The 23,771-nt window shown below is 35.1% G+C and overlaps 1 protein-coding gene across 3 annotated transcripts in view; it reads right to left on the bottom strand.

Moving 5' to 3' along the window:
- Positions 1-23,771, bottom strand: part of EPHA4 (EPH receptor A4) — a 152,653-nt gene that overhangs the window by 61,719 nt on the left and 67,163 nt on the right. For all 3 annotated transcript variants that reach the window (XM_070946053.1, XM_070946054.1, XM_070946055.1), the window contains one exon: positions 10,465-10,803. In XM_070946053.1, coding sequence (XP_070802154.1) covers positions 10,465-10,803 — 339 coding nt within the window. The remainder of the gene's footprint in view (positions 1-10,464; positions 10,804-23,771) is intronic.

Below are 23,771 nucleotides of genomic sequence, written 5' to 3'. Positions count from 1 at the left end.
CACACACACACTTTCAGATAAAGTTTGTGTGTGTGTGTTTTAGCTATTATTAAGGCTAATCATGATGTAGGCTCCTCCTCTTTGATCTGATCTTCCCTTTTCTAGAAGTTCTAAGAGAAGCATTTAGCTGAATTTGATTCAATATTCCATACAATCAAGAACATGTTATTAGAGACCACTGGCAAACAAGTTCTACTAGAGCAGAACACCGCAACCATCACAGGGAAAACATACTTCATAGATTAAGGTGTAATTTACTCTATAAGGCATGGCAAATGGACTTCAAGCGCTGCTGCTGGCATGTCATATAAACTTAGTTGCTTGCTGAATTGGGAGATATATTTAGCTGCAGAAGTTTTAAAATAACATTTTTGCATCTATCGCCGTTCTTATTTTACATAATTCTGAAAATTATTTCTTTATATATAATCTCTCTTACAGAGATAGATAAGCAGCAACCAATAGATACTAAATATAGTAACTTCATTTATATTATATTAAATGATATTATATTATCATTTATATTATAGTAACTCACATATTTATATTACAGCAGTAAGAGCAACAGCACTTAGACTTACATACTGCTTCATAGTGCTTTTACAGCCCTCTCTAAGCAGTTTACTGCTGTTTACAGTGAGATTTGAACTGCCGAACTGCAGCTAGCAGTCAGCTGAAGTAGCCTGCAGTGCTGCACTGTAACCACTGTGCCACCTCGGCTCTATTAACTCCATTTGTTAATCAATCACACAATTCTAGATGTTGCAGACAAAAACAAAACAAAAACAGCAAAGAACAGCCTTGTTACAAAAAAGGCTATATAAACAAATGCTTAGATGTATAAAATAATTTAAGGCCTACTGCCTCATCCAAGTATCGTAAACCTAAGAGGGAATGGGGAACTTTCAGCAGATCTTCACAAAATGATCAAATTGAATGGAACGAGTTTATTTATGCCTAATTACATTGATGCCATGACCTAAAGGCCTCGAAAAGTAATAACTAGCACTCTGAATTAAGTTTGGAAGTTGCCGCTAGTGATAAAATGGGAAACCAATGGTTGTTGATTCAAAATCCACCTATTCTATAACGGCATCACCTTGGTTCTGGATGGTGCTCTCTATTAAAGATCAAACTTGAAATTTGGGGATGTGCCTGGAAGATCAGAAGATCAGCAAGAAGAATAGTTAGAAGCTGAACCCAGGTAAATGTCAGTTATGGTTAATGTATGAGTTGCAGCCTTTTTAAAATGAGAAACACTGACAACAATTACTGAAGTTTTCATCACCTCAGTGACTCAATTATTTACTAGAAAGATTATGATGTGTGCAGGCTATGGAGACAATATAGTGCTATTTGAGAGATTTAGATCTGCAAAAAGTGGTAATTTTGCTAATTCTACAAAAACCCAGGCATTATTTACCATGTTGTACAATAAAATTTGCATTGGAAGGGGAAGAGCAACACCTATTTTCCTTCTGACTAACAGATTCTAAAAGAAATAAGTTGCTGGTCCCATCAGCCCCTAAAGTCTACAAGCCCAAGTGCAGTTTCTGCCACCCACCCATTTGATCTACAGCTAACCTTTAACCATTCATTATAGAAAAGAGAAGGCTGGACTAACATTCTCATCTATGGGTATAATCAGGTCAACTTCCTTCCCTGCTCCTTGAATCGTGAGTCAGTGGAGCAATGCAGGGACTTAGAAACAGGGTATATTTATTTGTACTACACTGCATGGCATTTTAATTAGTAACTCTGTAGATTTAAAATCTCTGAATGGACACACAGGGACAGTTGTGTAGCATAGCTTTTGTGCTTTTCTGCATGGAAAAAAAACCCCATTTGAGGACACCAGCAGGGGTTTAATAGAAGCTTTGATAAAAGTTCTCTGAATCCTTTTATTGTTGCTCAACTGCAGACTGTACCCTGGTGTCTTTCAGGCTGTGTTCAGGAGATAACAATTAATTTCACTCAGTTGGGGGAGTTGGCTGGAAAAGATGGTGGCCTCTATGAATATGTGGATATAGAGAAAAAACAAGGTATAATTGTTGCTAAGAAACCAAGAATATGTCTGTATAGGTTAAACATACTGTATGTAGTTCTTCTTAGAAAACATTTCGTGGCTTTCTGCACAAGAAGCATTTTATAGATGAGAAATGATAAGTAAATGTAAATGGTTAATGTACATAATGTACTACAATTTTTCAAGCGGATTGCAAATAAAATCAAAAAAAGATTCAGTAACAGAATAATATACTTGTCAAAGGTTGTCTTATCAAAATTATCAGAAAGGGTTAAGGTAGATAAAAAAATTATGGTTTTTGTGATGGAGGGGGCCTCGATGGATCGTAACCTTATCTCTTTTACAATCTACTAGAACAAATGAGCCTCAAGAGCAGTTTACACTAAACTGATTTTATTTACATAAAATAAAACAAAGTCTATTCAAAAGAATATTAGATGTCATTCTCTTTCTTAAGTGTCCTGTCAGCTCATTGGGGCAATTGCTCTATGCGATTGGAGTTCGGGTTTTCTTCCTCAGAAGGAAGAAGCTTTAGTGACTTCAGCTCTGCCTCTGATCCCAAAGACAAAGTCTGCTGGCAAGCATCTCCTTTTATACTGTCACAGTGGCAGTTAGGGGAGGGCATAGAAAAGCTCGGGAGATTCAAATCCAGGAGCTGCTCTCTGTTTGGCTTATTTAATTGTCTAAGCCAAAGGTCATTAATAGGCACAGCATCTGTGAGGGAATTTTTCTTTCACAGTTTTGAACAATGCATTACTGAGTTTCAAATAGAGCAACGTACAAATGATGAACATGTTATTGCTAAAACTTATACAATTTTGTTGAGATATAAAAACAAGTGAAAGAATGTATGGTAAAATGAGCTAAAATTTTGGCTACAATATACAAATGAATCAATTGGAAAAATATGTGGTTGAAAGGACTGAAATTTACATTATGTTCTTACCTTAAAGAGAAATTTTATAAAAATGTTGGTATTTGCACCAGTGAAATTGTCTACAATTACTCTAAGGGACTCTTTAGCATGAATGTGCAAGTAATCCTGAACTTATGACATAATTAGAACTGGAATTACCATCATAAGTCATAGCAGGCGTAAGTCAAGTCCGACCCAATTTTAAAACAATTTTAGGGTGGTCATGAAGCAAATCACTGCTGTCATTAACTGAATCACACCATGCTTAAGTAAATCCGGCTTTTCCAGTGGGCACTTTTTACTGGAAATTAGCCAAACGGGTTGCAAAACACATGAATGCAGGATGTGGCAACCAGTCATAAATGCACCTGAAATTTGATCATGTGACCATGGAGGAGGTGAAACAATTGTAACTGTGAGTGTAGGTCATAAGTCACTTTTTCAAGATTGTCGTAACTCTGAACCATCACTAAATGAATGGCCATACATAATGGACTACATATACGGGTCAGTAAAAATTTGGATCAAAATGAAAACGCTAATTTAAAAAGATCTTAAAGAGTAACATACAATTGAAACCAGGGATTTTTCTTTTGGAATTAATGAACAGATAGGTAAGAACTTTGTTTTTATATATCACAAATGCAGCAAGTTTACTCAAAAGTAGAAAAGTTCAACTCTACCCACACTAGAAGAATGGTTGTGAAAATATTGAAACTTGCAGACATGGCTAAATAGACTTCCTTGATTAGACAAAGACATTATCTCCTGACTTGAAACTCCTTATAGACTTTTTGCATGAAACATTTCCATTTGTGACTAGTGATTTTGATGATTATTAAAAAATGTATGAAAAAAAAGTGAGCTTTTTTGTAATCACAGAGTAACAGAAAATTTTGTAATCATATATATATATATATATATATATATATGTATGTATGTATGTATGTATGTATGTATGTATGTGTGTGTGTGTGTGTACAACAATGATGGAGAGTCATATCATAGATTTCTTAAAAAGTTTTAAAATATAAATTACTATAAATTGCTCTAACCATCTGGCCTTTTCTCAATAATGAATAGAGACAATACCTGTTTGTAAAATAATATTAGCAGCAGAGTGATAAATGAACTTCATTTCCCACAGAAAACCGTCAAGATTAAATTATAACAGGACAAAATCTGTATTTAAATATTGTAATAATCTCTTTGTATTGCAAAGTAGTTTCATTTGCCCAAAGTTGTTCATTGACCTCTAAAGTTGTTGATTTACTGAAGGTGGTAAAAAGCTTTTCTCTGCTTGCTGATTTAGATTTTACTTTCTTTTTGAATAGAAATTCATGGAAATGGGTGGTACAAATGCTTTGCCAAGAAGCAGGCAGTTGTTTATATTATTTTTTTCAGTAAAAAGAATAATCGCTTTAAAATCATAAATTTAACCCCGCCCAATAATAGATTTCCCGTTTTTTGTTTTGTTTTATGTTGGATGCATGTATATACATTCCAAGTAGCACGTCCATTGCACATGAATAAAGCTGGTTGCCAAAGGGAAGGAAAAGAGCACATATTTCCTACCACGTTACACATTTTCAAGGACATAATTAAATGACCATGGAAGGAATTTTCAGTTGATCAGCACTATTTATCTTTCAGAGATCTTTACCCAAGCACATGCAATAGACAAATTTTAGTTAACCATTTGGTTCAGTAGCATTTAAGCAATTCAAGGCTACAGCTCTTCTATTCTCTGAACCTTTTACTATTTTTACCTTCCTAATATTACTCATTTTTTATTTCCTTTTTAAAATGCTGCATAGACAATTATAGATCATAAAGACATTAAAAAAAAGTTAAACTGTAAAATAAACTATAGTCAAATAGTTGCTGTATGTTTGCTATGCAGAACTTAATACGCTTAAAATACTGAAGGTTATAGTGCCATGATGGTGAACATATTGCACACATGCCACAGCTGGCATGCAGAGCCGTCTCTGCGGGCACATGAGCCATTACCCAGCTCAGCTCCACCGCACATGTGCGCACGGACCTCCCACCGGCCAGCTGATTTTTGGGATGGGGGGGTGGGGCACATGTGGGAGATGCGCATGCATGCGTGGGATCGCACACACATGTGTGGGGAGGGGAGGGATCATACGCACATAGGTGAGGGGAGAGGGGAACGCGGGGGATGTGGCGCCCCCCCCCCCGTGGCCAGTTTTTGGGCCCAGGAAACTGCAGGGAAGCCTACTAGGCCCAAAATGTGGGGCGGGGGTCATGTGTGCATGTGCGGAGGTGGGGGAAGCAGGGGGGGTTCACGTGTGCATGCATGGGGGCATTATGGTCTATTATTATAAATCATAACCAACCAAGTAGGGATACTTCAAACAAATATTTGTAATGATTCACTAAAACATCTGTAAAAATATTGTGTACCAGTAATAAAAATTTCATAGGGACATAAAGTTGAAAAGATAGTTGAAATCGAGCAGGTTAAAATATTGTGGAATTTCTAAATACAAACTGATAAAACTCCTGGTCATAGTACACCAGATTAAACTGTGGATAAAAAAATAAAAGTGTGCATAATTGTGGCAATACCAGAAAATGATGGAATAGAAGATAAAGTATTGGAGATCATAAATATCAAAATCTGATAATCGAAATCGAAAGATTATTGCAAAACACAGCTATGTAATCCAGTAGTCATCAGCACATGGAGTGTCATACCAAAACATCTTGGATAGCACTTAGAAAAAATCTGCACATTGACAAAATTTCCATCTGTCAATTACAAAAGGCCACACTGCTTGGATCAGCATATATGCTACAATGATACATTATAACATACAATGTCCTTGGAAAGAAGTCAATATGTATGAAGGCCAATACCAACTAAAAAATTGGTAGCTGTGGTTTCAAATTGTTGTCTATGTAATAATAATAACAGCCAGAGCCCTTGACCCTAAAATGAAAATGAGTTAAGAAATTTCTGAATTTTCATCCAGGTTAACCTCATCTTCCAGCAATAGAAGGAAGAAGAGAATTAACACTTCTTCAACTTTCACCACCACCTGCTATAGAAAATACTATATTCTCATTAAATGGATCGCTTTGGTAAGCAGAACAATGTCTTCATTACAATATCAATAAGATTACATATCATCAGTCCTTGGGTGTGTCTGGCTTTAAATATTTCTCTGATTTTTAAAAACTTGTCTCTCCCCACCCCATATCCCCATAATTTTAATCAGCCAGAATGAAGAGACTAAACAACCTGGCATTTCCAAGAGACAGTCATGAATTGAAAGAATTCTAAAATCCCAGGAATTTATAACATTGTTCACTCTAATTTCTCCTTTCCCAAATCAAGTAAGAATGACAGGGAGAAAGGGTTATTGTATTAAAGATACAGCTTGGATTCACACACTGCATTAAGTCACAATGTGTTGTTTGGGTTGGGCCTGATATCAGTGAAGTTCACTGTAGTTGAAAAAATTCTTATGGATTAGTGCAATGTGTGATCTCATCCTTTGTGGTTTATTCATCTAACAGTCACTAACAAAATCATGTCTCAGCATGCATGCTATGTATGTGAATGAAGCATGCAATATAATGCATAAATAAAGCAAAGTCAGATTTCCTGGATTTTTGTTTTGTTTCAAAGTATCGTATTTAAAATTTTCCATTAATACATCTTTTTTGCCAAGTAAATGTGTTTTTGTTCTTCTTGGAACAAGACACCATACATGGACATTCTTATCAAGCAAGACAAAAGCCAACTGGCAGATGGAAGCTCACAAGTACAGGAAATAGAATTCCCAAAGGACTTAGCATTAGTCTTTTCAGTTAAGTCCCACCAAAAATAAGAATGACCTTGGCTCTTCCAACATTGAGAACTCTACATAATACTCATTAATCGACTTGATTTCCTGTTACTAATTTCCTTACACATGCTAAACCAAACATTCACTCAAGAAAGCCAAGACAAACAAGCATGCACTGGCTCTCTTAATGAATAAATAAAACATCAGGTTATTGACATTTAAACATTATATTTTACTTTATTTTTAAAAAACGTATCTACCTCATTTACAGAATAAATGCATAAAAATAGAAATCATTGATGGAAGCAGGTTGGGAAAAAATTTAAATAAGCAGATATTTAATTAGGTTCAGATGGCAACTGGCATATTCTCAATTATTTCACAACCTAGAAAAAATATATTTTATTTTTAAGCACAAAAATTGTATGTGTTTTTACAGCTACTTATTTAAATTGTCTACTTGCATTTCACTGAGAGAAGGAGAGAGGAATATATGTGTAGATATGTGTTTATGAAACAGTTGAAAATAAAGAAGATGGTTAATAGAAAGTAAACACCCTTAGCCTACTGTAGTTGGCTTGGAGAAAAAAATTGAGTATCTGAATTTAAATTAAAGGCCATCTGATGCCTTTGATGCTGGTGCAATTTCCATCATTGCCACTGAAAGCAGCACAGACTCATGGCATAATATCGTCATAGATCCTCATTTGATTTATATATATTCTACTTTACATCTCAAATAAAAGTGGCAAAACACATAGAACCTTTTGTCCATTTTCTGGGTGTGATGTGCAGGTTGATGCAATGCACATGATATTCTAACCAATATTTGAAGGAAAGCAGGGATTTCTGAAAAAATATATACCAAAATACTAATAAAGAATCTGTTCTTTTTATAGAATTTTCCTGTGTTTGTGAGCTACATGGAAGTAATAATCACCTTACTTGTTTTGATTATTTAGAATATATACAAAAACCTATGAGAACAACACCTTCTTTTGATCCTCCCTCTTTCCCATTCAACATTGTGCTTTAATTAGGACAAATAATCCAAGTGTAATTCTACTTCTCTTTGTTCATAACATCCTTCAATGTTTACTATTGGCACTGCTTCCAGAAGTTTGATGCTACTGAAGTAAAATCAAATAAATATGTAGCTCGTAGAAATATGTGTTCATTTTATACTTCTGTGGCATTATAGATCATATCTGGCAGAAAATTGAGGCAAAAGTTAAAATGCATGTTTAGAGAACAAGAACAGTTTTCTTATGCAGGTATATACTGGAAGGTGGATAAGAAAACTATAAGAAAATAATCTACAAAACTCAATATGTCTAAAATAAAGATTTGCAACAGGCAGGCTGACAACTAGACACATTGGAAAAAAAAGGAAGTGTGGTGCGGGGAATCATCCAGAATTGAATATCTTCATACAAAAGATCCTTCTCTGACTAAAGCTGCAATTTTAAAATATCTTTAGCTAAGTGTTGTGTGGTAACAGTCTCTTTATTTATTTATAAACCTTTCCCTCTTAAACAATATTTCCTCAATCCACTTCAATAGTGTGACTAGCTTTAAAAATACTAAAGTTAACCTAACCAGATAACAAATGACAAAAATGACTTATATATCTGTTTAAAAGTTCAAATTTCCAGAAGAACAGCAAACAAAACAGACTGCCAACAAAATAGGAGATAAGACTAGAATATCCTGAAATTTTCTAATGTTCATCTGTATCTTTCAACTGATTCCCCATTAAAACCAATCTATTAATCTAATACATATTGGAATTGTTTGCCATTCTTGCATTGTGTTTTACAATGTCTTACCAAAAAACTTTAAATGTTTATCACTATCATAGGGAAGACAAAAAATTATATGCTTAACCAACCCACTGAAGTTAAAGAACTGAAAGAACTTTAAAAATCTTTAGATTAGAAAATCTAATAAGAACTAATAAATCATAAGCATACAAACTTGCTGTTCAAAGTATGTAGTAGAAGCAATTCCATTCTACATGTCATATATCACTGATTCCATTAGTTATCTGTTAGATCAGGGGCGGGTTTCAAAACCCCTTGCTACTGGTTCGCTCATGCGCACATGCAATGCTTCTGTGCATATGCAGAAGCATCCGGGCAGGTGGGCAGAGCCTGCTGCCACCGTCGCTACCAGTTCGCCCGATCTGGGGCGAACCAGTAGCAACCCACCGCTGTGTTAGATAGTAAGTTTACTGTAACAAGATTGCAATTGAAACACTAGTATAATCAACTTCAACTATTTTCCACAATTATACACTATCTAAACATAATTTCCTACAAAGTATCACAGATTTTTTTAATAAAAACTTATCAAGTTGAATCAACAGCAAGCTACTATTTTAAATATAAATCTTCAAACAAAGATGTAGTCTTATTGAGATAGAATTTATAAATAGAAACACAAATCATTAAAATAGCAACATATTCATATGTTCACTTTAAGCACATGATGGTATTTATATATTGTTATTTAAGCCTGCATTGCTTGAAACAAAAAAAAATGCAAATATTTTATTTTGAAGCACACATACAGACTCACACATACTGTATAAATAGGAATACTTCTGTCAGGTCAAGATCATTTAAGGCAATCTTGAAACTCCTAATATGTAGGCAGGAAGGGAGGAAACCTAAGGGTTCATTATAGAAGGAATCTCTTGAAGCATACTTTTTGCACTTCACAATTAAAGAGCAATCTGGAAGGCCAAGTATAGTATTTAAACTTCACCAAGTTGATGAATAAAATAGAAAATATCCATGATTACCAACCTATATCTTTGTCATTATAGTACTATATTTTCATTTACAGTGGAAACAAACACTTGATAAATATGCTATATGCAAAATGCAATTTTTTTATATGAGCCCATTACCTGTTACTTTTAACTAGAGTATAACAGAAAGTACATTTTCCTAAAATAAATTGAATTGGAATGCTTTGGGAGCAAATACGTAAGTCTTTAAAATAGCTATTTCTTTTTTGGCAGCAGGGAAAACACCAATAGATTTCAGAAACTATAGAAAACTAAACAAAAACAAGCAAAATCTCCCTACAAGGGAAAATGTAGGGAGAAGGACTTTTCTAATCCATTGAGGTAGAATTCCAAACTTTCATATTTCTGTCAGATGGTAGGAAAAAATATGAAACCAACTTGAGGGCTGAGTTTAGCAGAAACATGTTTTGCTATAGCAGCCTATTATTCTATGTTTTCAACCCTACAAATATTAATTCAAATATTATTAGTAAAGTATCAAATTGTTCCCACTTAGAGGCATATACATCTAGGAAATACTTATATGGTTGGGCTTTGCTTTATTAAAACTAAATAGTATTAGAAATTGTATAATAATTACAATGTTGGTCCAAATAGAAGGTCAGATCTTTTATCTATAATTGCTGACAACTCTTCACTTGTGTTGGATTGCCACCTTCTAATTCAGAAGCCAATTTGATTTTTGAAATGTTGCATATGGTTGATATGGTTAAAGACATTTTGCGTCTCATCTCTTCTTGAATGAGAAGCAAAATGTCTTGAAAGAAAAACAAAGTCCAGTTGCTTCTTTAAAAAAGCACTGTTGCGACAACCATGACCTAGATGACTGAGAATCTGAAGAGCTCCAATGAGTGGGAAAATGAAAGTAGAATAAAACGTTTACCTGCTTGGTTAGTGGTCACAGTAACAGACACAGCTTGGTCTTGGCTTGGATTTTGCTTGGATACTCCATTCACTGCCCAGATTTCAAAAGTGTAGTTAGTATGTGCCAAAAGATCTGTAATGGAAACCCTCGTGGACTTCAAACCATTCTGCTGAGGACTGAAGTGAACACCACTCCCACAGGACCGGCAGCGGTTCAGATCACTAGCTCCACATCTTTTACACACCACATTGTAAGAGACATCTTCACGGCCACCTTTGTTCTGGGGGGAACTCCATTCCAAATTCACTGATGTCTCATTGACATTGGAGATCAAGTTCTCAGGAGCAGATGGGGGACCTGCAAAAGAAAAGCATCCTTTTTTAAATTACCTAAATATTTTTTTTAAAAAAAATAGGAAGCCTCTTTAGAGAAATATCTACACAGGATTATGTAACTTCATTGGACTCAAGAGCTACAATTGGGACTTTGAACATTGTGCCATGTGCTAATTTCCACAAAGAGGTACACTCAGGATAAATACTATATTTAATTTCAGTTCATTTAAATATTTGTAAATTGTTATTCGAACTGTTTCTATGTTTTCCTAATTCTGCTTTCTCTCATATTAAAAATTACAGTTGAGGGGCTTTCAAAAAACCCAGCAGAATATGTACAGCCTGGAAGCCTCATGATATACTTCTCTGACCTGCACTAAAGTTTCTTAATATGATTTGATTTCTTATTTGTACCCTATGACTATCATTAAGTGTTGTACCTTATGATTCTTGATGAATGTATCGTCTTTTATGTACACTGAGAGCATATGCACCAAGATAAATTCCTTGTGTGTCCAATCACACAATAAAGAATTCTGTTCTGTTCTGTTCTGTTCTGTTCTGTTCTATTCTATTCTATTCCTTCATACACAATGCATTGCAAAAAGTAATTCTAGCATTTTGCTTCCTTATGTTTCAGTCAGAAGCTATCTTCAAATAAAAACTGCTCCTGTACAGCTACATCCATAGTTCCAAACATATTTCCATTTGTAAATATCTGGCTGGACAGAAAAATGTATAAGCAAATGGCCAACATACCATGTGCTGTGCAGTACCCCCCCCCCAAAAAAAAGCCCACCAGCTATATCATCAGTCATTTATTTGAATGATTTGGGGTATAAGAATGAGATGTCATACAATTTTTTTCTATCCGCTAATTCTAAGAATAGATTATCACTGCCTACATGCATATATTGTACTTCTTAGTCTGGAAGAAAACAGAACACAGCAGCCAATTTCTGAATGTGCCTGTTGTTGAAGTAAGGCCCAAAGCAAGATCATAATAGCCTTAACATGAGGAGCGAGTGTCTGAATGAAATATTTTTCTGTTCTTTTATCCTGGCCCTTGTTTTGATCACCTTCCTAACCTTGGTTTTTACTAGTTACTGAACATCAAAAGTAAAAACTACTTATTGTTCTAATATCCTATCCACACATGTTTATTCCCCTTCCTAACTAGCATCTCTATATTAATTCATTAGGGTTTTGTTTTGTTTTGTTTTTGTTTTGTTGTTTGTGGGAGGGCTAGGGGCACCAGAGCATCAGGAGACTTAATATATCTCAGGAAATGTCTATATGACTTCAAAGAGTCTGATATTACACTTATGTCTAAGCTTGCATTTTCTACAAACCACACACACACATAACTGGGTTCTAATTTAATATACTAAAACACTAGATAGATAAAGCTGGTCTTTGGAAAATGTAGAAGGATATCTGTACCTGAGATACACACATGTGAATGAAAAAACATGTTGTCAATGGGGAAAATGTGAGCAGTCTATGTGCAAGTATATAAATGTCTGGAGAGCCTAAAGAAAAATACTGTAGGAATGAGAAATATATACAAGATGAGATAACAACGGTTTTTCACACGGTTTGTGAAAAAACATTTCATTGTGCATCTATGTGCGCATTAATGGAAGGAGTTTGTTCTCCCTATAATTGGAAATTATGTAAATTGTCTTCAACATTCAATTCTTAGGCATATTTGCTGTCAGAAATACTACATCTTGAGCTCCTTGAGAAAAGATGACATATACATCAGATTAATAAATTCTTCCTTGATAGCTTGCAGGGGTAAAGTCTACATAGAATATGGAGATGCCAGATAACAAATTGTTGCTTATACTCAATGATTTCTATCTCCCAATTTCAGAATTGGTACCTGTTACATCAATTACAACAGCTTGAGGGTTTAATAACACAGTATCAGTCAGGTTCATTGAGATACTCTTGAAGGGGCTTGGTTCAATTTTATGTATGAAAATGTGCTGCTCTGAATCAAGTACACCAATCAATAATTTGTGCATGGGACAGAGAAGGGTAGAGCACCAACAGAGAAGCAGTCAAGCACAAAACAGAGAAAACTGAGGCTTGTAGTATGCTTGTGTACTTCCATACAGGTAGTGTGGAATGGGAATTAGCAAATTCAACCCTTTTTGAATTAAGGAAAAAGAAGGGTAACAAACACCCTTTCTGGCATAGCCAGCAAACTATGTTTAAGTAACAGAAGAAAAATTCCAAAATATCCCTCCTGGCAAACAAGAAATGAAGTGAGGGCTATTTCAGGTATTTATCACAACTCATGCATATTACATTAAATCCTGGATCTGAAACACATTATGAGGTCTGAAGGCTAAAATGTGTGCACTATTTTCTTTGGTACTTACTGACCATTTGACTTAGCATATTTTAAAAAGTATAATTTCAATTTTAAAAAATGGGAAACTAGCATACTATGAAGCAGACTACCAACTTCAAGCATAACCTAGTTTTCCATCAACATCATTGGGCTATACCAGTGGTGGGATTCAGCCAGTTCGCACCACTTCGGGAGAACTGGTTGTTAACTTTCTGAGCAGTTTGGCAAATTGGTTGTTGGAAGAAATTATTAGGGCAAAGAACCAATTGTTAAATTACTTGAATCCCATCACTGGGCTATACACATGTGCCGGAAACTTTTGGAATATAAAACTATGAGGAGCTGAGGCTTAAAGTTTCATTTTTGCCTTCTGGCAAATAGGTGTTTCTTCCATTGCTGCACCTATCATGGCAATTATTCTGTGAAAGTATCAATATGTTCCTAAAATTCCAAATGTGTCCACTAAACCAAAACACTTGCAGCTCTCTTTATTAACACACCGACTTTTCATAGTTATAAACCTGGATGCTGGAATAGGATACATGTCAGACATTTACCTTGGTTCAAGGAGTTTGTTTTCAATGTTTATGGTTTTAATATTTTTAATAAGATTTTATATTGTTTTAATGCTGAAACTTTTTAAATTCATGATAGGGAGCCACCCAGAGTTGCTTTAAGATGGGCAGCTATATAAATGTTGTACATGCTGTACATACAAACATACATACATAGATACACAAATGTATTGTTGTGGATGCTCTATTCATTTTAACAGAATCCGTATAGCAGTGCCCTTGTGGCATTAAAATAAACCACAGTCATCCTTAATATCCACTTTTATAAATCTTGCAGGATTGTTCACACAGACAAACTTGAAGGGCTAAAAAAAATATTGAGAACACAACTTTGGGATTTCTTTCTCTCCTACTTTCTCAGAGGACAGAAACAAGAAAATGTGGCACATTGCCAATGAGTGCAATATCTTTTTGAAGGAAATAGGTCTAGCTGAAAAAGAAATACTTCCCGCTTCACATATTGTCAAGCCACCACCTTTATTGAGAGAATCTGCAATAAAGATCCCAGTAGGCTTTTACAATTGACAAACCAAACAAGCCTGTCCTTTTGTTGACATAAATCTTTTCTGACACACATTACCCTTTAAGAAACAAAACAATAACACTCTTCAAAAACATCAGTGAACAGACACTGTTTAGAAAGGCCTCTGAGCAATTACTATGACTAAGACTTTAATAGTGTCTGCCCAGACTACATTTTCATGAATAATCTGCTGAGCAAGTTACTCTGAGCAAATTCTTTGGGTGTGATCAGATGCTATCCTCAATTAAAGCTTTTTACAACTTCACCAGATGGAAAGATTGTTGTGTATGAGATGTAATCACCTTTTCAGGGCAGTTTTCTACTGAGTTGAGTGATGACGAAAGTGATGGCTATTTTAATCCCTCAGCATCTCAGTTTTGAGGTAGCCTGTAGACTTTGAAAGACAAAGTAATGTGTACTAAAATTTCACTCTTTTTTTTTTTTTTTTTTTTGAGGAGCCTTCCCACAGGGGTGAGTTCCTTTGTTTTGATACACAGGTAGGTCTTGATTACTGCTGATAATGAATCTCGTGAAATGGTTGAGAATTTGCACTATTCAAAGTGATATTTCTGGGAAAAATAGGGTAATTGGTTTCAGCTCAGTGGAAATATTATTTTTTTATTTTTTTCAAAAAAATTGTGCTTTTTAATGAAATATAATAGCAAAAGATTAAAAGAATATATTTACAACTTTAAATTATTTTTAATAAATTTGCCCTTGAAGACTGCTTAGAAGCTGTAGGTAATACAGGAAGTGGTAGCAAGATTGTTACCTTTCTTACCTCAATTATTTTTTATGTGATTTTAGCTTCTTTTATTTTTTTTCTAATGCATTATAACCTGCTGTGAATTCTTCTAGATAGATCTCATAAACATTTAAAATAAATAAATCAAGGGGACAAAGGACAAGCTGGAGGATAAGCCCATATCCAAAACAAATCTGCTATCCTCCATATTCTGCTCTATTTCTTCAAAATAGCCCCCTCCTTTTTTTTAGCCTTCTTTTTTTCCATTTTTCACATAATTAGTATCTAAAAGCCTAACAGCAACTACACGTGCAATAGCTTCAACTGTGTTCATATAGTCTCTCAGTAAGTGAGCTTTGACTTGTATTAAACATGACCTGGTATCAGTTTATCTAACCTGATTATTGCACTATTCAGACTTGCATTAATCACAACCTATCTGTTTGGCCCCTACATTACCAAGTCCATAGTCAGGTTTCTGGGTTATGAAATCTATAATCCCCTTCCTATGAAAGATTTCCTAAACTGAATATTGCCAGCTTTCAGTTGCAGGTGAAAAAAAACCTTCAAAAAATTCTTACACTCTTTTGCAGGCATTTTCTTTGTCAGTCTTTTTATCAATTTTTTATTCTATTCATTTCATGTATACTTGATATACAATATAAATAATGTACACAGACACAGACACAAAGATAAAATAGCTGAACAAAAGCACATGATCAGCTGAAGAGCAAGGTGTAAGTTTTTGCAGACAGTGGAGTCCTCTTACTCCAACTGTTTAAGCGTTAGTTGCAAAAAACCCACAGAACAATGAGCATAATGGGAAGACGTAAATTAGTCACTTCATCCACTATTTTCTTTTCGACAGGTATCTTAGCCACAAGAAAATACATTGGAAACCAGTAAATACAAGTGAATTATGGTTCTCCTATGTTGCAGAGCTTTGGGAGAAGAGAAAGCAGCCACATCATATTAAGAATAAGATGAAAGTGACAGAAGTTTGTTGTTGTTTTTCTGGTTTCTGCAAACATTTTCCTTTCCCTCAGTTTCCTGTACTTTGTCCATGCTAGTCAACAACATTCTTAAATTTTAGAAGATTTTCAGGGACCCAGGCTGGGAAAATGTGGCAAGAGGAAAGCATCCTTCAATCACATAATTTTTATTTCCTGGATATACCTACTGTACTTGTTGAGAACAAGAGAACTGTTTTAGTTGCAGAAATGAAAGTATCATATTTATTATAGTCTGTAAAAATCTAAGGAGAGCCACTTTGGTGTAGTGATTAAGGCACCAGGACAGAAAACAAGAGACCATGAATTCTAATTCCACCTTGGATACAAAGTGAATTGTGTGACCTTGAACCAATCACTCTCAACCACAGCAAGGAGACAATGGCAAGCCACCAATGAAATCCTACCAAGAAAACTACAGTGATTTCTCCAGGTACTTGCCAGGAATCAACATCAAGGGTATCCCACCAAAAACTATTCTCCGAAAAATCTATGAACATATTATCTAAATTAAGGCACTTTTGTAAGGATTCCCTTCTCCTTCTCTTGATTTTGCATTTTAAAACTGGACTAGTAGTATTAAGAGATTGTTCCTTAAAAAAGCAAAGCAATTATGATATCACAATTCTTCTTAGTTGCCTCTCAACTTGAGTCACATCAGCATTCCAGATTCCCCTATGTCCATCTAAGAGTTCAACAGAGAAATCTATTGTTTGATGGGATCTGCAATTATATATTTTTTAACCTCGAATGAAGTGACATCATGCTGTACTTCAAGGATATTTTGCAGCTTCTTTTATTCAGCTGCCTTTAGTAACACTTGCATGATAAAGATTGTGCTGTTATCTCCCATATCTGCAAATCATTTGCTTGAGGGGGGGAAAGGCAAAAGTAAAAAGAGAGAGAAATAAATAAAGCTATTAGTTTGATCTATATTTCTTATTAGAAATTTAATTCTGAAGATGCTAGGCATTAAATAAATGCCCTCCTTTATGAGTCATATCTTATTACAGTATACTTTAAATGTAAGCAAAATTAAAAGAGGTTGATTGTGCTAAAGCTTCAGCTAGCAGCTCAAAATGTTTTTTTCAGACTAGGCCTTATGACAGAGAAAACTTAAATTGATTAATAGAAATAAAAATGAACTAACAAGAAAAACTGCCCAGTATCATTATTGTAGCCCAGCAGGGGAAATGAGAGATCCAATTTACAATACTGCTATGACAGTGACTAGGTGATAAATCAGCATTTGAATCTTTTATTTATTGTGGACTATTATAATATACTCTACATGAGGCTGCCCTTGAAAAATTTCTGGAAGCTTCAGCTGCTGTAAAATGCGGTTGCATAGGCAGTTACGTGTGTCCCTAGAAGACAAATATTACATCTCTGTTCCAAGAGCTGCATTGGTTACCAGTTTGTTTTCAGGTTCAATTCAAAGTCTTAGTTTTGACCTTCCGAGCCCTTCATGATATGGGGCCAGTTAACTGAGGGTCTGCCTCTTCCTGATTATAACTATCTGTTCCTTCATGTAGGAGAAGTATGCTGCAGATTCCACCTGCCAAAGAATTTCATCTGATGGGAACTAGGAAGCAAGCTTTTCTGCAATGGCCCTTATCCTCTGGAATATCAATGCTTGATGGGGATGGCGAATGGAAAGGATAAATTTATTTGAAAAGAGATTGAACTGGTCCAAAATTAGAACTTCTGTATGAATACTGGTAGTCCTCACACGATGACAGTGATTAGAACTCAAATGTTTGTCACCACACAGTTTTAAAGTACACACTGTCATATAATGTGCCGCTTAGGACTCAGTGGCAATTCCAACACTTTCAGTTGCTGTCTCTAAACAAACTATCACTGGCCATTAAATAAGGATATCACATGGTCATTATTTACAACCTTCTGCTTTTTTCCCTATTGACTTTGCTTGTAGGAAGCCGGAGAAAAAATTACCAATGGCAATCATGGGATCATGGGATGCTGTGACTGACTTAAATTTGAGGATGCATGAAAATTACCACTAGTCTAGCATTGTTGTAAATTCAAATGGTCACTGGATAAGTAGTTGTAAGTAAGGCCCAGCTGTTGTTCACTGCATCTGCTTATTCTTTTTTACTTTTATTATATTGTATTCCAATCTCTTCCCTACCTCATCACCCACCCACACTTCCATAATTGATGTATTGATTTCTTAGACTAATAGATTAGACTAATCTATAGACTAATAGATTAGATTAAGACTTCCCATAGCATTACGACTTTGTGCTACAAGAAAGTCCACCTCCACTTGCAGGATAAATGGGAACTATGGACTCTTCCTTCCATGGCTTCATTCATCACATATTTTCTAAGCTGCCAAGAATGTATCAATACTGTCTTAAGGTTGAGAGCTTAAAGCCCTTCAGATCAGCACTTCAATGTTAATCTCTTTTCCTCTTTTCTGTCTTGAAAGACAGGTTATAAGCCACAGCAAACAGTGTGGCTATTGCAAGTTTGACTTTGAAAGAAAAAAAAAAAGAGCTGTAACCCAAGAGCTATATTTGTAGCAGTTATTTTTTCTCCTAGGTCACCTAATATTGGGAGTGAATTTTCCCATTAAAGATTACTCTTACTTTACAGCTGTTTGTTCATTCTTGAACACTGGCCTTATATGTTTTTACAAGGGACACAACTGGGTACACTAAGTGCAGACGTCACTTAAAATATTAACTATCAAGTTCTGTCTATACTTTCTAGAGTATATGCAATCCATCAGTATTGTATATCAAAGAAATGATCAATCTAGAATCAGATTGATCAATCAGATTTGATCAGATACTGAAAGTCTCACTCTAACTCAAGGCCTAGGAAAAAGACAGGTTTTCAATGTTTAAAGATTAATTGATCACTGATACAGAAGGTCTACTTCCTGCATCCCCTCAGGTGACACTGTGTAATCAACAGGACCTGGCGAATGGGCACTCTGCCTGATCATAAAGGATGGGTAGAAACTATAAGAGCCAGGCAATCTCTCACACAGCTAGGCCTTATGTCATGAAGGGTTTTAGGAGATACTCCTTAAATTGCATCCAGAAGCAAATGGTTGGTCTAATCTAATAAATGATGATTAAAGAAACATTAATCATAAACTGACCTAGCATTTAGAAGCAGCAAGAGCAACGAGAGTTAAATTTTAAGTGTAAATTCTCAAATAGCCAAAACATTGCATCCATATCAAAGATATAGAATTTAAATGTTTAAGGAAAAATAGAAAAGTTTGCAGAAGTATAAATCCAAGGCGAGAATATCTTTGCTGGTGTTTTTGCTTTTTCTATTTAAATGAAGACTGGATATTATGAGTAGAAGCAGAATGTAGAAAATCAACATCAACAGAAAATGTTGATAATAAAACAAGATAATATCTGCTGATAAAACAAGAAAATAAGTTTGAATAGGAATTTGTACAAAGAAAGACTCTATTCAAACTCTATGCAGGGTTAGTTTAGTTGATACTTGGACAGGGGATGACCAAGGATGATACATTAATAAGTAAGTCAGCCCTGGAGGCCATCTTTTTCTTTGGATCTTCAGGGCTGCCACACTTGGTGCTGTGGGAAACTGGGAGGGGGGATTGCATAGAGTGGTGGAGATATTTAGCCATAATAACATTTCTTTCTCTGAGAGTCAAGGACAATTGGCCCTGCATCTGGAGTGGCGTGACTGGGAAGCATCTCCAATTGGGACAGTGCATTGAATGGCCCATGTGATGGACATGTGGGTGCAAGGGAAAGGACTTGGACTAAAAATTATATAGGCATGTTCATTATGTCACCAGTAAGTTTTTAATTTTTTGAAGGAAATTTTTCTTATTGTCCACTTGACCAACAAAAGAGCTGTAGCCTTTATTCCCTAAACACTCAGATCTCTATAAAATAAAACATGTAAATGATGAAAGTCTTACAAGAACTCGTTGCACTTGAAATCTTATGAATTATATTGGTTGGTTGGAGAGAGGGAGATTATACACCAGAGATTATACAATAGCAACCGTAGGTAGAAAAAATGTACATAACATCAGAAAAAGTTGACTAAAAGAGCTTCCAAGAGTTGTGGGGGGGGGAGCAGAATCATTAGGAAATTCAAATCGTGCTCAGGCTTTAAAACCATACTATTCTATCTAATTTACTTTGTCTACTAATAGTGAATTAAATTACAGATAAACCCACTATAAACATTGGTTTGTATGTTTAGAATTAATGGAAACGGGGAAAATCACAGGAAGCTACATAAAAGAAAAGACAGTCAATATCCTTTCAAGGCTCTTCTTGTAATAAGCTTGTTTATTTATGGTTGTTGTGTGCCTACCAGTGACCTCAGCATTGTGTAAGTAGGCTTCTGAAATTGTATGTAAAAGGTATGTTAAATAAAACAAAACTGGATCTTTTGCAAAAATTAAAGAAAAATATCCCACTTGTTTTTTATATACACAATGGCTTCGTGAAAATTCCTAGGGTCCATTTTCACGTAATATTTAGATTTCTGTCTAGAGCCCTTGACCTTGGAAACAAGGTAAGGGCCATTCATTTTCACAACAGAGTCGCTCAAGCACTCGTGGAATCCATGCTGAGCTTCACTGTAGATTGCCCATCATTTCATTATGCTTCATTATGCTGATAACTGTCAGAAAGCATTAGAAGCAGAGGTTTTGAGTAATAGGACTGAAATGGTAATTTAAAAACAATATCCTTTCTAGGGGATATAAACAGTGAGCTACATTTAGCTATAAAAAGGCAAAACAACTTAAATTATACCCTCAATTTATAAGGAGGCCCTTTTCAATTCAATAGCAATCTGAAGCTAACAGAGAGATTTTAGAAAGAGACACTATTTTTTTATATTTTAACATTACATTAAAAATGTGGAGTCTTTAAACTAAGTTCCCTTTTGCAAAGGATTTTACAGGGAGATTATTTTATGTCAATCAATTGCTCTTTGTTTGGATAGCCCAAGAGACCAAATTATTCACTATCATTTACAAAGAGACAGATTTACATTAGGCTTTCAAGATAGGTAGACAATATTAATTACCTTGACCTCATTGAGATTAATATGTTTGATCAAATAAGTATCTGTCCTATATGCTAATATAACTTAAAGATAGACACCACACAGAAATAGAAAGAAATAATATTTGGGTGATTTTTTAAAATTGCTGGTATACTCTGGATTGTTTAATACCATGGTATTGTTTTATACATCGTTCTGAGTTGATTTTAACTTTCCCATTTTATTTTCATCTGATTTTTATTTTATTATTATTGAAGTTATTCTTTGCTTTAGAAATTACCAGAATCAAATTTCATGAAAAATAAATGAACAAAATCAAGTTCATTTCAAACAAAATCATAAATGAAAATATCATTTTAAAATTGATTTAAATTGTATCCATTCTCATGTGGAAAAATACTACATTTTCTAGAGATGAGTGATTTCCAAAACAACTGAAAGACAAATCCTTTGGAATAAAGCAATATATGTAAAATTACATACATATTGTTCTTCAATGTCATATTTTATCAATTTACTGCCCTTAAATGTATTTCTCTATGCTGCTGGCAGTCAGCATTCTATTCTGACAACTCTGAGTAGTTAATTAGTCTAGAATAATAACTGGCCAGTCATTCTAATTTTATCTATCAACATATACATTTCAGCTATCCGTCTGCTGAAGCTTGGAGATATTTTGTTCCTATCACTTATGTGTAAGGCTTGTTATGAGCTGTTCAAGCCATGTTCATATCTTAGTGTACAAGTAATGTGAATGTATGCCACAATGCTGTAAGTAAGCAAATCAGAATGCCAGGCTCAAATAGAGGCTATTTAGTATATCCAAACAATATAGTGTTTTCAATAAGGATGGATTCATTCGGCAAAAGATCTGAAGCCAGTGTGTATCATCCCACAATTTATGCCTAGAAGAGGGCATGTGATTAGAATTGCAAGAAGAGAACACTGCCAAGCTAACCCTGATAACTAACCAACCCACAGGACAGGGGTCAGGGAATCCCATTTATTTAGTGGATCCTGAGATAAACGGAGAGTAATATCCCCAGCAAAACTGATGGCATATGGTCACTTTGCACACTGCACACTGAAGATACCTCCTCCGTAACTATGCAAACTTCACCGCAAACACTCCCTTTGCCTCCTCCTCTTTCATCACTGATCTCCATTGAGGGTTTGCAGTGCTCCATTTTTATGATCTATGAAGCTCTCATGTGCACTTTTCACCAGCAGGAGCCTGCAAATTTAATCAGTCTTAAACCGCCCACCATATGCTGACAAACTAGCAGCTTTGGCATTCACTTTGGATATACACTTTCTGTCTTTCACTTAGGTCAAGCCATAAACATAAAAACTGTGCAACTGATGCATTTACTAGCCAATTCATAAACTTACACTTGTAATTTTCTAATTTATTTTAGGAAATTATATAAAAAAGGGCAGTACTAAAAAGAATTCTAGTTTCTTTCCTGCTACTATTTTTTTTTTTTTAATTTGATTTATATGCCGCCCTTCTCCGGAGACTCAGGGAGGATTACAATGCGCTAAGCAATAGCCTTCATACTTTTGTATATTTATACAAAGTCAGCTTATTGCCCCCACAAACTGGGTCCTCATTTAACCTACCTTAGAAAGGATGGAAGGCTGAGTCAACCTTGAGCCTGGTAAGATTCGAACCTGCAGAAATTGCAGGCAGCTGTGTTAATAACAGGGTGCATTAAACCACTGTTCTACCAAGGCTCTATGAAATTCAAACAAAAAGAATTAATTAAAGTGCACCTCTTCTGATTTGGAAAATTAAGATGTAGAAGCAAGGTAGCTATTTCCATGGTTAAAGCAACTGTTACATATGGTACAACGATAGAAATACAGGAATAGCAAGAAACTAAAATAAATAATTAACGATACAAATGTCTTCCTCCCTTCTGCAAAACTGAGGGGAGAGTAATTTTCTATATATTCCAGGTATTTTTCTACAAATTACCCAATATTACTTTTTTTACCTAGCTTAATAGTGAACGGAAACCTGATTTTACAAGCCAATGGAGCACAGTGTATGTTTTTGCTAGAAGAATGGGTCTTAGATTCTATGTTTTATTTCTTCATTAGGGGGCCGTCACACTGAGTGATTACTAAATGCAAGGCTGAATGAGACTGCTGGAGTAAAAGACAGCATAATGAACAAAGAAGGTTCTTGATTATTATAGCTGTCAGCACACAAGAATTGGGTTTATCACCTGGTTTAACTAACTGGTAAGAAAAACTAGGATAAATGTGAAAGACCCTTTGCGTGTTTGTGTCTTTTCCATTTCTCCTGGTTAAACAAGTTAAGTGAAATAAGCAGCTATTTTTTTGAATCAAGTATTCAAATGAAGTCTAGCCACCACCCCACCATGCAGACTGATATAATTTTGAACAGCCACTCTTGCACTTAATATTGTGTCTCTTGTTTTGACAGAAACCAGCCCCTACCTAAACATTTTACTGTGTAGGATGTCTTTATTTCTTTGCAAAATGATATTACTTGTAAACAAAAGTTTATATTCATAGTCCTTTAGAGTCAGTACAATGTAATGGTTGTGGCAGTGGGAATGTGTGAGAAATAGTGTGTGTGCATGTGTGTGGTTGAGTTCTAGTGACCCTCAACCATGGAATTTATTGAGTCACTTTGGAACAGTCCCTCTTTTTCAGTCCATCTTACCACTGAGTATTTGGAGTGACAG

The sequence above is a fragment of the Pituophis catenifer genome, unplaced genomic scaffold (genome assembly GCF_029215685.1).
Source record: "Pituophis catenifer annectens isolate HBS135680 unplaced genomic scaffold, rPitCat1.0.hap2 SCAF_6, whole genome shotgun sequence".
NCBI classification, from domain to species: domain Eukaryota; kingdom Metazoa; phylum Chordata; class Lepidosauria; order Squamata; family Colubridae; genus Pituophis; species Pituophis catenifer.
This window is presented reverse-complemented; position numbering and strand designations above follow the sequence as displayed.